Below are 11,036 nucleotides of genomic sequence, written 5' to 3'. Positions count from 1 at the left end.
TTAACAGCTACATTTATAGATAGTATAGATCGCAATAGCACATAGTACACACTGCCAAGATGTCACAAGCTTTAGTGAACAGCAAACTTGTGCCAGGGACTTTTTCCAAGAGTGGTGCACCCGCACCAGCACACTCTCCCTGACCGCTTCTGTCGATGGCAACATCTCCAGAATTTTGCTTGCATTGGTGGCAAATGTCCATGTGCATATGCCAGGGCTGCAGCCAAAGGCCCATTTCTGGGCTCTCTGCAGCTTGAAGATCAATCAACAACTAAAAATGTCACATAAAACAACTTGATTTCAAACGTATGGAGGATGGATTGGTATCTGAGGTAAACTGAAGTGTCGCTTCAAAATAGTCCAGAAGCACAAATGCACCATAGTCAAAGTAAATACAACTAAACACACGAGTAACTGACAAGTGTTCAAAAATAAAAACAAAGAAAGAAAGAAAGAAAAAAGACAGTTTTGGACCAGATAATTAGCCAATTTTGAGTATCTTCTTTGAAATGGATGTGTTCTTTTGTCTGATTTTGGGAAGTCCAATCAATAAAACTGAAATCATTCACTGTTGAAATTTAAGACTGAAGATGAACAGGATGAATATGTAAATACTCCAGAGTGCTCGGAGCCTCTCCTTCACAGTGTTGTAAGAACTTCACAGTAAAGAAATATCCTATACTACGTTACTCATCATTGTCACTAAAACTCAAAAGTACTTGAACTAAAATAAACATTTAAAAGCACAATCACAATTTTAAAACACTGTGAAAGGATTCTACTGACCTACAGATAAAGATTTTAAGTATTTCAACATGCAGAATAAGGGTGGGTAATAAGGAAAACGTGAAAGATGATGTTGATGGAAAAGGAAACTTCACCATTAGACTCCTTTTCATGTTAGGAATTTGAAATATACACCAGGTGGTTTTCTACTGCGTAAATTGTGTTTTGGCAATTGGAGATTGTGTGTGTGTGTGTGTGTGTGTGTGTGTGTGTTGAAACGCTTGCTCCTTGAAGCCTGCTTCTTTCTTCTCCGTGCGTGGTCGCAAAATGGAGTCTCAGGTAGCAAGGCAGGAAAGTTGACACAAATCCTGCAGCAGGGTCCAGGGCAGCAGTAAAGGAGTAAACATAAAGAGAGGTTAGACACACAATTCCAGGTAGGAGCAAGAGACCAGGCTAAAGGAAGTCAGGCAGTCCCAGGTTAGCACAAAGCATCCAGAAGACACCAGAGGGTATCTCTGGCTTTGAAGACAACATTGTGTTGTTGGTTGCTTTGTTTTCAGAGGCCTTTCATCCACTGGCAGCTCAATGTTGGCCCCACCCCCTTGTGGGGGCCTCATTACATAAACTGATTCCTTGATAGTGGTCATCCAGCTGGATTTGAAATTCACCAAGAAGTCCATAGCCTTCATTGTCCAGTGGCCCAAATTTCCTCTTCTTCAGAGATCTTTCTCAGGCATAGGCGTGTGGGTTTAGGTGCTGCAGCCGAGTGAGGGGCTGATGACCAGGTGTATTTGAGGGCTGAGATGTGGGTAGATGCTTCCAAGACCTTCAGGTGGTAGCTTTGTCAGCCAATTAACAATGATGGAAAGGTGGTCACAATATTTCACACACATCTAACACATCTGAAGCTACCAAGTCTAATGTCTTGTGGGTGCCATGACTGGCATGATGATGGCAAGGCGTGGTGATGAAGCCACAGTACTCGGGTACTTGGGATTTGCACCAGGGTGTAAAGGCATACTCTTATCATGCAAGAGTCCCGTCTGAGAGGGCACTTCCTTCTCAGGCCTGAGGTGTTACGTACTGTTGCAGGGTTTTGCCTGCTCCTGGGAGAACTGGTCCAATTGCTGCTCCTTGAGAATTAACGGAACCATGAAAGCGGAGTTTGAAGATGGTGAAGTTTCTAAGTAAGGGTGCAGCAAGAAGATCACAGAAGCCGTTTCATACTGCACCAATAATTGTGGCTTCCTCAATAAGGCGTTGGTCCTCCTTAAGTGTATGGAGAGGCCCCAACCTGCAAGAAAAGTCATGTCCCTCCTCCTCTTTTCCTCCCCCTCCATAAAGAAAACAGCATCTCCTATGTTTGCATCAGCTTCTCTGTAAATAATCAGCAGGGAATCTGGTTGCCTGCAATTCAGATGGTGACAATGAGGTTTTAGCAAGTAAAATCCCAGGCTGGCTTCCAGGATTCCCTGGAAAGTAAACTTTTCGGAAGTATTTTAGTGAGCTTGGCAGTCAAGGTGGAAAACTGAGAGTTGTTGGTAAATGTTCTGTCACTCGCAGAAACCGGTGAAGGTCTTTTGGTGCTTTAGGGTGTGTGCTAGCCTCAGTGGACTGGACCTTTTGCAGCAGCCATTTCAGAGTGGGTGTTGCTTACGTCTGGCCTAAAGGTACAGTAGTCCATGTTTGCACACAATTAGTGATTTGAGAAGCTGAACAGGAGTCAATTTTGAGGGAGGAGCTCCTGAAGGACATGACAAGTATTTATTTATTTACATAGCATTGTAAGATGGTGGCGGAGGCGGTGGCGGCGGAGGGGGGGGCGGCGGAGGCGGCGGATACTGAGGTACCGGAGGCTGGCGATACCAATGCGGATTCCAAGTGATCATAACAGGGACATAGAGTGATCGCCCATGCCCATCTCTTCCCACTGGATACCAAGCGAACCCTACTGGGTAGGTCGGGTAGGCCGCATAGGCGTGGTATGGGTGGTATGCGGGTACCTGTGGGACACATTCAACATATGATGCCAGGTGAGCTTGGTCATCTAAATTTGGGACAGACAGTCGAGGATACTGGTTCTGGATAGTGAAATTGTTAGGAGCTCGGCAGTCATAAGAAACTTGCAGCTTCCATCCTCTCTTCACTTGGAGAACTTGGGCTCCATTTGGTGCGATGGTTGGAGTAATCAGCCCATCTTTCACATTTCTTGCCACAAAATCTCGAAGAGCAGCCATCTCAGGTTCAGACAGTGAGTAAATATGCCCACTTGGAATGCTGTGTGCTCCAGGTATCATGTCGACACTGCCGTCGGCCACGTGGTTGTCTGGGTAAACATTCTCATCAACTGGAGTGTATACATTCTGGACAAAATAATATCTCACTGCTGGGTAAACTCTGTATCCCTCCACCGGGTAGTAAATTGAGTGGTGTGGTACCGGTGGGGGCGACGGTGGGAGTGGGGCATACATCCGGCAGTGGTATCGGCAATATTCAGAACCAAAGACGATCGAGTGGGTGCTCCACGTAATGTGAGGGTCGTGTGTACTCAGCCAGCGAACTCCCAGGACGACAGGGAAGAATGGCGACTGCGTCACATCAAATGACAGCACCTCCCGGTGATCTCCCAGGTCAACGATCAGGTCGTGGGTTTCATGGACTACGGGACCCGAGGCTATGGGGCGTCCATCAATCGCTTCTACAAGGATTGGCCAATCCTTGACTCTCAGAGGAATTCCATTTTGAGCAACGTACTCGTGATCAATGAAGTTGCCAGAAGCACCAGAATCGATCATGGCTCGGACGAACAGGGTGTGTCGGCCCGGAAGATGGATCTGGAGCATCACTTGCAAGTGTGGGGTTGAAATTTCATCTCTTGGGGACCTCATTCTTTCTGGCCCGGCCGCTGACGGTCCCTCTACAGCGGGGCCTGGGAGTTTCCCGCCGGCGAGGCCTTGGAGGCCTTGGCAGGACAACTGTCGGCGTAGTGACCGGCGGTGCCACAGTAGAGGCAGAGGTTCAGCTTTCGGCGCCGCTCTTTCTCTTCCTGGGTCAGGCGCATGCGGGCGCCCCCTACAGGCTCGGTGGGATCCACCTGGTGGTGGCCGGAATGGTGGTGCACCGTCAGCGCTCGCGGCGGGGAGCGTGGCTTGCGGGCAGCGGCGGCGGCCGCCCTGACCAGCCTTCTCTCGATGTGAATGCACTGGCTGATCAGTCCTGACAGGGACTTGGCAACCTCCACGTGGGCGAGCTCCTCTTGAATGTGGTCGCTGAGGCCCTCGTGGTACTGGTCAATCAGCGCTGGCTCGTTCCAATCCAGGTCCTGCGCAATCATCTGGAAAGCGTTGGAATAGTCGATGACGGACCCCATCCCCTGGCGCAGGCGTCGGATCTTGCGCTTGGCGGCCTCTCGCCTCTGCGGGTCTTCAAAGACGTGCTTCATCTCGATCATGAAGGCGGGGTAGTTGTGCATCAGGTAGTTGGCCTGCTCCAGCTTGGCGGAGGCCCAGCGCGCCGCCCGGCCGGTCATCATGCTGGTCACGAAGCAGACGCGGACGCGGTCCAGGGAGAAATCTCTGGTGCTTCTCTCCATGAAGATCTGGCACTGGGCCATGAAAGGAGCCAACATGTCAGGGTTGCCGTCAAATTTCTCGGGTAGGTCATCGGGGCACTCTTCCTCGGGGGGAGGAGGTGGGGGGGCGGCAGCCGCCGCAGCCCCGCACATCTCGATGTCTTCCTCCTCTTCCACCGCAGGAGCACGTGCAGGAGCAGGCACAGCGGTCAGCGCAGGGGTCTGCGCAGGGGTCGGCGCAGCAGCCGCCGCGCCAGCCATCGCCCCGGCCGCCTCAGGCTCGGGCTCCACCTGCTCGCGCAGGGAGCTGTTCTCCTCGGTGAGCTTCTGGACCTGGTCCTGCAGGTTGTTGTTCTCCTCGGATTGCTTCATGACTTTTTCTCTCAAATTGTTGATTTCCTCGGTGAGCTCTTCCCTCTTCCGCACTGACCCGCTGGCCTTGCACTTGTCCTTGTGTTTGCAGCAGGAGGAGGAGGGGTGGTTGGGAGGAGGAGGAGGAGGAGGAGGTGGGCAGTCGGGCCCCAGGTTGAGGGTTGGGGTGGGAGGAGACCTCCCAGGTGTAGCTTCACTGCTGGGGGGTTGGGGGCCTGGATCCTGGCCACTTCTTCCACCCTTTCTTCTTTTTGTTTTCAAAAGCCGCTTATTCCTGTAAATGAAGATAAAATATACACTTAAAATGCCCCTGCAAAGCAGTAAAATACAAAGATTAGCTTTTTAAAATATCTTTCTCTACTAATTGCTTGTTAATTATTTTTAACCAGCCAGAAAAATAGGAAATTAACTAGAACAAATAATAAAAAGTTTGAATATCCAAACTCCACTCTGTCCTTAAAAGTCACATGTTCATACGGCTCAACAAACCTAACTGCATTGATACCACACTCTCTTGCTTTCCCCTAAGAGTGCTGAGGCACACCCCAAACTTTTGCACTGAAGAGAAATGAAAAACTTTCAAGGATGACCCCTCCCACAAATACCAATAAACTGTTATTTAGAGAACTCAGGTGAATAACTGCTAACATTCCAACCACTAGGCAACAACAAAAAGGAGGGTGGGTATTAAGAATCACAATACCTATACTCATCAGACCTACAGAAGTTCATCTGCCATAACCTTGGCCGGCCAACCTCTGCAGAATTATCAAAACAAATCAATAATCACCACAACTGCACTAGGTTCAGAACAGCTGAACTATTATTTCAAGACATTACTTTAAATTTCTAATGACATTTTAATGAGCATCTTAAAGTTTGAAAACTTTAGGAGAGTGCCCAAAAGTTAAAACTTGTTTTACAGCATAATGTATGACACTGGACCAATTGGCTATCCTGGGCTCCTAAATTACGCAACGACAAAACAAAACAATGCAAACAAGTGTTATCTAGAAAAGTTAGATGAAGTTAAGTGAAAATGGCTCAATATCACAACCAAACCTAAAAAAGGGGGGTGGGGGAGGAGAGGGAGTAATTAAACTTCACGTTTGCAATCATTATACCATCCCTAAAGAGAAGCACCCTCCTCCTCTTTCTTAACACCCCTTTCGCTGAATTAGTTGAATAACTTAAGACTACAAAGACAGCAAATAATTAGCATTCAAATTAGAATATCCAACTTAGAAAAAATTAGAACATAACTAACACACAGATTACTGTGACATTTAGTTACATTTCCAAATCTAAAAAACTACCGTGATGGTAAACATGCAATACCATTTCATAAACAATGCAACTTTTGTTTAATTAAATTTTTAGGCCCATTAAAAATAACTAATAAGCACAGGCCAATTAATTAAAGTGTCACTTTAATAAGACATTTCAGTATATTCAAATCAAGACTTCCTAAATGGCATTTACAGTATGACCAGAGGCAGACTGTCCCAGGTCAAGAAGGTCAACATACATGTAAATCACAGCCAACAGATAGTGGGTGAGTTAGGGGTGAGTGGGGCTGGCTCTAATCAGGACCAGACCTGATGGTTTTAACATCTGTAAAAATTAATGACAGATTAGAAGTAACAATATATTGAGCAATCAACATTCACTATATTGTTTAGGGAAACCAAAGGTCAATAAGGGTTGAAAAGTCAAATGCCTTTGATATATGGGAAAAATAATTTAAAAATGAGAACTTTAGTTTAAGATAATAGGGAGGGGGCAGCACCTATGTGCTTTAGAGATGCATGTCCCGCCTCAAGACCTTTAATTCTTTTAATAAATTTTTAAATACAGTGTTAGAAACAAACTCATAGCTCAGAAGGTCACCAGTTTTAAACCACTATCCCTTATCAATATTGGGTACCATGGCCCCCACCTGCGAGTTTGTAATTTCGGGGTGGGACTCTTACATTTCAAAAGAGACTGCCCAGAACAGTTGAACCATTAAAAGTTTTAAAAAGTTTAAATCAAACTGGGACAGGTGATATGGAATAAGGAGCAGTGGCTGGATTGGGGAGGTGGGGGTCAAGAGGTTCCATTCATGAAAACTCCAAGGATGCACAGCATAAAACCAATCGACCTGGGATAGACACCATCTTTATAGAAGATAAAAATTTCAGTTTTAGCTTATGCATTAATGATTATTTAATCTATGCTTCCTCACAAAAAGTTCTCCAAACTTCCCCAAACACATCAAAAACACAATGGTAGACCAAAACTGCTACCACTTAAGCAACATCACATTAGGAAATAACACTTTATTGTTATTTACATTAATTGTTTTACATTTTCACACTGTCCACACTTGAGTATTATGTATACTATTGTGAAATGCAAATTCTATTAACACATGCATTCTCATGCCATTGTTTTGTATCACTTTAAAGTGCAAATAAATAATTTCCATAGAGGAGGAGCTCAGGAGAGCAAGGGGGATGAGGAGAGCTGGACATTTACTGAAAGCTGTGATTATGGTAAGCACCTCGTGTGCCTGTTTAGGGTGACTAGAGATGTGGGGAAACCAAGGCCCCCAATCTCCCCCTTTATAAAGGGGCTGGTTCATGGTTTGTAATTTATGAAGCCAGTTTTAAAGTTTTCCATTCAGTTAGAAACAATTTTTAAGTGCATGTGACTGGTAGTAAATGATTAATTTCATTATACAGGTGGGCTTTAATTATGCCAGTGAAAACACCTACCATATTTTGTAATGTAACCACTATTTTACATTACATAAAATTTAAGTCATAGTATGTACCATTCTATAGTACACTTGCCTGAAATTTAAGTAATTAGCTTTCTCTTTTATTAGACAAAGCAAATTAACTTGGAGATACAGGTGACCTTTCAGTTAGCAGGCCAGGGCTTCACCAGGGCTAATCCTTCATAGACAATGCCTCATCAAAGCCGAAAGTCAGCAACATCAATGTACACTTAATAAAACTCCTATACAAGACAGTTCAAGTTGTTCCTTATTTGGTATGCACCAAAGCATCCAATTCCATTAATGACATCTCACACTCCTAAATGTCCACTAGTGTCTCAGGAAAAAAAAAACCAAACATGTTAAAAGTAAATTATTTTACAATTTTTTTTACTTGGGGGCAGTGAAAACATTGAGTTAGATCGCCTTGAGGGTCAGCAACGTTAGCTTTGAAGCGCCCCTTCATAAATTTAAATTGTGGGATTGTTATTTAAGATAATGAAAAACACTTATAAAATAAATTTATAAGTAGCGCCCCTTCATAAATTTAAATTGTGGGATTATGTCATTTAAGATAATGAAAAACGCTTATAAAATAAATTTATAAGTGTCGGGTAATTATTATTGTTAATGATTATTATTCATATACTCATTAGACACTAGTGGACAAAAAGCTAAAGAAGCACAACAGAGAAACTGCAGGAGGGCGGGGGCTGTGCAGCCAGTCTCAGGCAAGGGGGATGCGCATGCGCACAGGAGGGAGGGGGGGGCAGGGGCTTCCCATGTGCGCATGCGCAATCAGGTTCTGCAAAGGCAGGGAAGCGAGCCACCTCAGAGACAGCAGCCTCAGGGAGGGGCCAGGCAATGGAGTGGGGGTCTGGACCAACCAGCTCATAGTAGGCGGGCCCAAGCAACGGAGAGGCGGGGCTGAAGACCAGTTCATAGAAGGCGGGCCCAGAGAGGAGGCAGGCAACTGAGAGATGGGGCGGGGCCAACTATTTCATAGGAGGCAGGCCCAGGGAGGGGCCAGGCAACTGAGAGGCGGGGCTAGCCCACTATTTCATAGGAGGCAAGCCCAGGGAGGGGCCAAGCTTTGGAGAGGTGGGGTGGTCTTGGCAAAGGAGGTGGGCTTTGGGGTGGGGTCTGGGGAGGCAGGCTCCAAATAGCCAGAGATGGGGAGGGGAGTATTAGGAGGCAGGACTTAGGCAGGCGCTTTGAGAAGGCGCTGGGCAGGAGGCGCGCTCTGGGAAGGCGCGCTCTGGGAAGGGTAGGGAGGGGGCTGCGAGGAAGGCGCGCTCTGAGCAGATGCTGCATTGAGGCACGCTAGGGTGGGCGGGGCTGGTCTGAGACTGGCTGCTCTGGGCTGCAGAGTATCTGCTATCACTCCCAGGGTTCCCCCCACCCGCCGCTGCAAACCCCTCCCACCAGGCTCCCATAGCCAGATTCATTTCTCTCTGTAGAGCAATCACTCCCACGTCCAATTCCACCCCCCAATATTCAGCAAACAGTTTCCACAAACTGTTGCTGAACGCCAATCCACACTAACAGCCAGCACTACAACTATTCTGCCACTTGAGTCAAGCTCAGCGAGGCGGGCGAGCACGTTCCCGTTTCCACTCAAGTCCCAACCCCTCCATTCCACTGCTATAAGCAGGAATGGTTTGGCAGAATGTTAAGCAGTGTTTTCCACCCCGCCTCCATTTTGTATATCAGCATCATGCAGAAAATTGTCCAGCAAAAATATGTAGTGGGAGCCATTCCAAAAGATTTGTTAGAGACAAAGGGTGGGGTCCCTAAAACGAGTAATCTCACTGTGCTGCTCAAGTCTCTCTTCAACTGGTTAATCACGCATATCAGTCTGCAGTTTATGTACCTCTGCAGCTGTTTATCCCTTTGTAACATTTTAGGTGCAAATTGTTCCGCAGCTCATGTACCTCTGCGGTTCACGAGGTTTGTAGCGCAATGAAGCGCTAACATTTTTGCAGCGCTAATCTGCAGTAAAGATTTTGTAGCGCATTTAAAGCGCATCAGTTTTCAGTCTGCAGCTCATCCATCGCTGCAGTTCATGTTGGTTTGCAGCGCAAGTGAAGCGCTTTTGTAGCTAATCAGTTATCTTTCTGCAGCTTTTAATAGTTTATGGCACACTAGTGGAGCCTCAGTGTGCAACACACCAAATGCGCACTGGTTTCTAGCGCACTGGAGGCGCCAAGCGGCTTGTAGCGCACTGGAGGCGCCAAGCGGCTTGTAGCGCATTGGAGGCGCCAAGCGGCTTGTAGCGCTTTGGAGGCGCCAAGCGGCTTGTAGCGCTTTGGAGGCACCAAGCGCCAAGTTAGCAGCGCACTGGTAGCACCCACTGGTTTGTAGCGCATTTTAAGCATCCAGTGGTTTGTAGCGCATTGGAAACGCTTATCAAGTTAGAGCGCACAGATGCGCCTATTCGTCTGCAGCGTATTTGAAGAGCAAACCGGTCTGTAGCTCATAGTTGTCTGTAGCTCATGTCCGTCCACAGCTCATATTTGTCTACAGCCCGTATTCAGACTTGAGACGGCCGACCCAAAGCCCCGCAGGCTGGGTTTTCCAGTCTACTTTGGGTTACCGCCATGAAGGCGTGGACCAGGTTCGCGTGGAGACGTCCAGGGGCGCTACTTCATCTCCCGCAGCTCCCGATACGAACGGGGAATGAATGTGATCGTAAAAATAAAAAACGTCCTCACCGCATACTCACCACACGAGGACCCCTCTGCGAAGCCGGGAAGGTGGCGTCCCACACCAGAGCCAAGCGCGGCTCCGCTGGGTGCTCCGCAATCCGGAGTGGCTCCGGATGCGAGCCCGCTCAGCGGACCTTCCGCGAGGCTCGGTGGACTCTCGCCGCCGTTCTCTCGAGGTCGCAGTCAGGTTTCTCCAGGTTTCTTCGACACACACCAACCGAAGTTGAAGCGCGTGTACCGGGAGCGCCGGCAAGGTGCCTTATATAGGCTGGAGAGCGGTGGGGGGCGCCAAATCCCAGCGTGCCCCGCGGGCCGGGGGGCGGAAGGGGTGAGGGGGTGGGGAGTGGGGGAGGGGAGGCGGCCACGCTGCCGCGGCCCGCCGCTAGGGGGAGTATGGGATCAGGGAGGGGGTGCAGGGTGCTGATGCTGAACCGGCCAGGCTGGAAGGGAAGAAGAAAGGGAGGGGAGGGAAGAATCGAGGACAGCCGGCCTAGCCAGGCCAAGAATGCAATTGCCCCGGTGGTGGGAGCTGGGAGACCCTTGTGCTTGGACAGGACAGGGTCGGGGGACACGCAGGATGAGCCCTGCGACCACTGGCACCTTCTTGCTCACAGGTTAGTGGCCCGCGCGCGACAGGAGGTCCTGAGGCCAACAGGCCGACGCCTCCCCTCCCCCACTCAGGTTCTGGGTGCTTGGGCGCGCCTCGGGGCGCTAGCCCCTCTTGCTGCCCGGATCCCTGTGTACCGCTTGACCAGACATTAGCACCCCACTTCCGTGGCCCTGTGAGCCCGTCTTCAGGCTTGACCCCAGGCCTTTCATTTTTCCCCCGTGCCGCTCCCGCCCAGGACACGATGAAATTCCACCTTCACGTCCCATTCCCAACAGCCCCCCCCCC

At 48.5% G+C, this 11,036-nt stretch overlaps 2 protein-coding genes across 12 annotated transcripts in view; one reads left to right on the top strand and one right to left on the bottom strand.

Moving 5' to 3' along the window:
* Positions 1 to 1,585: 1,585 nt before the first annotated feature.
* On the bottom strand, positions 1,586 to 10,377 carry PEG10 (paternally expressed 10). Of its 2 annotated transcripts, none has more exons than NM_001291194.1 (2): positions 10,148 to 10,377; positions 1,586 to 4,943 (listed from the first exon to the last, which is right to left on the bottom strand). In NM_001291194.1, the coding sequence occupies exons 1-2, from the start codon at positions 10,150 to 10,152 to the stop codon at positions 3,644 to 3,646; spliced, it is 1,305 nt and encodes a 434-aa protein (NP_001278123.1). In that variant the 5' UTR covers positions 10,153 to 10,377; the 3' UTR covers positions 1,586 to 3,643.
* A 217-nt stretch (positions 10,378 to 10,594) lies between these two features.
* Positions 10,595 to 11,036, top strand: part of SGCE (sarcoglycan epsilon) — an 86,259-nt gene continuing 85,817 nt past the window's right edge. For all 10 annotated transcript variants that reach the window (XM_045288684.1, XM_045288681.1, XM_045288680.1 and 7 more), the window contains exon 1: positions 10,595 to 10,755. In XM_045288684.1, the coding sequence (XP_045144619.1) occupies positions 10,647 to 10,755 (109 nt within the window). In that variant the 5' untranslated portion in view covers positions 10,595 to 10,646. The remainder of the gene's footprint in view (positions 10,756 to 11,036) is intronic.

The sequence above is a fragment of the Echinops telfairi genome, unplaced genomic scaffold, assembly GCF_000313985.2.
Source record: "Echinops telfairi isolate 266 unplaced genomic scaffold, ASM31398v2 ScPeMD7_23;HRSCAF=83, whole genome shotgun sequence".
NCBI lineage: Eukaryota > Metazoa > Chordata > Mammalia > Afrosoricida > Tenrecidae > Echinops > Echinops telfairi.
This window is presented reverse-complemented; position numbering and strand designations above follow the sequence as displayed.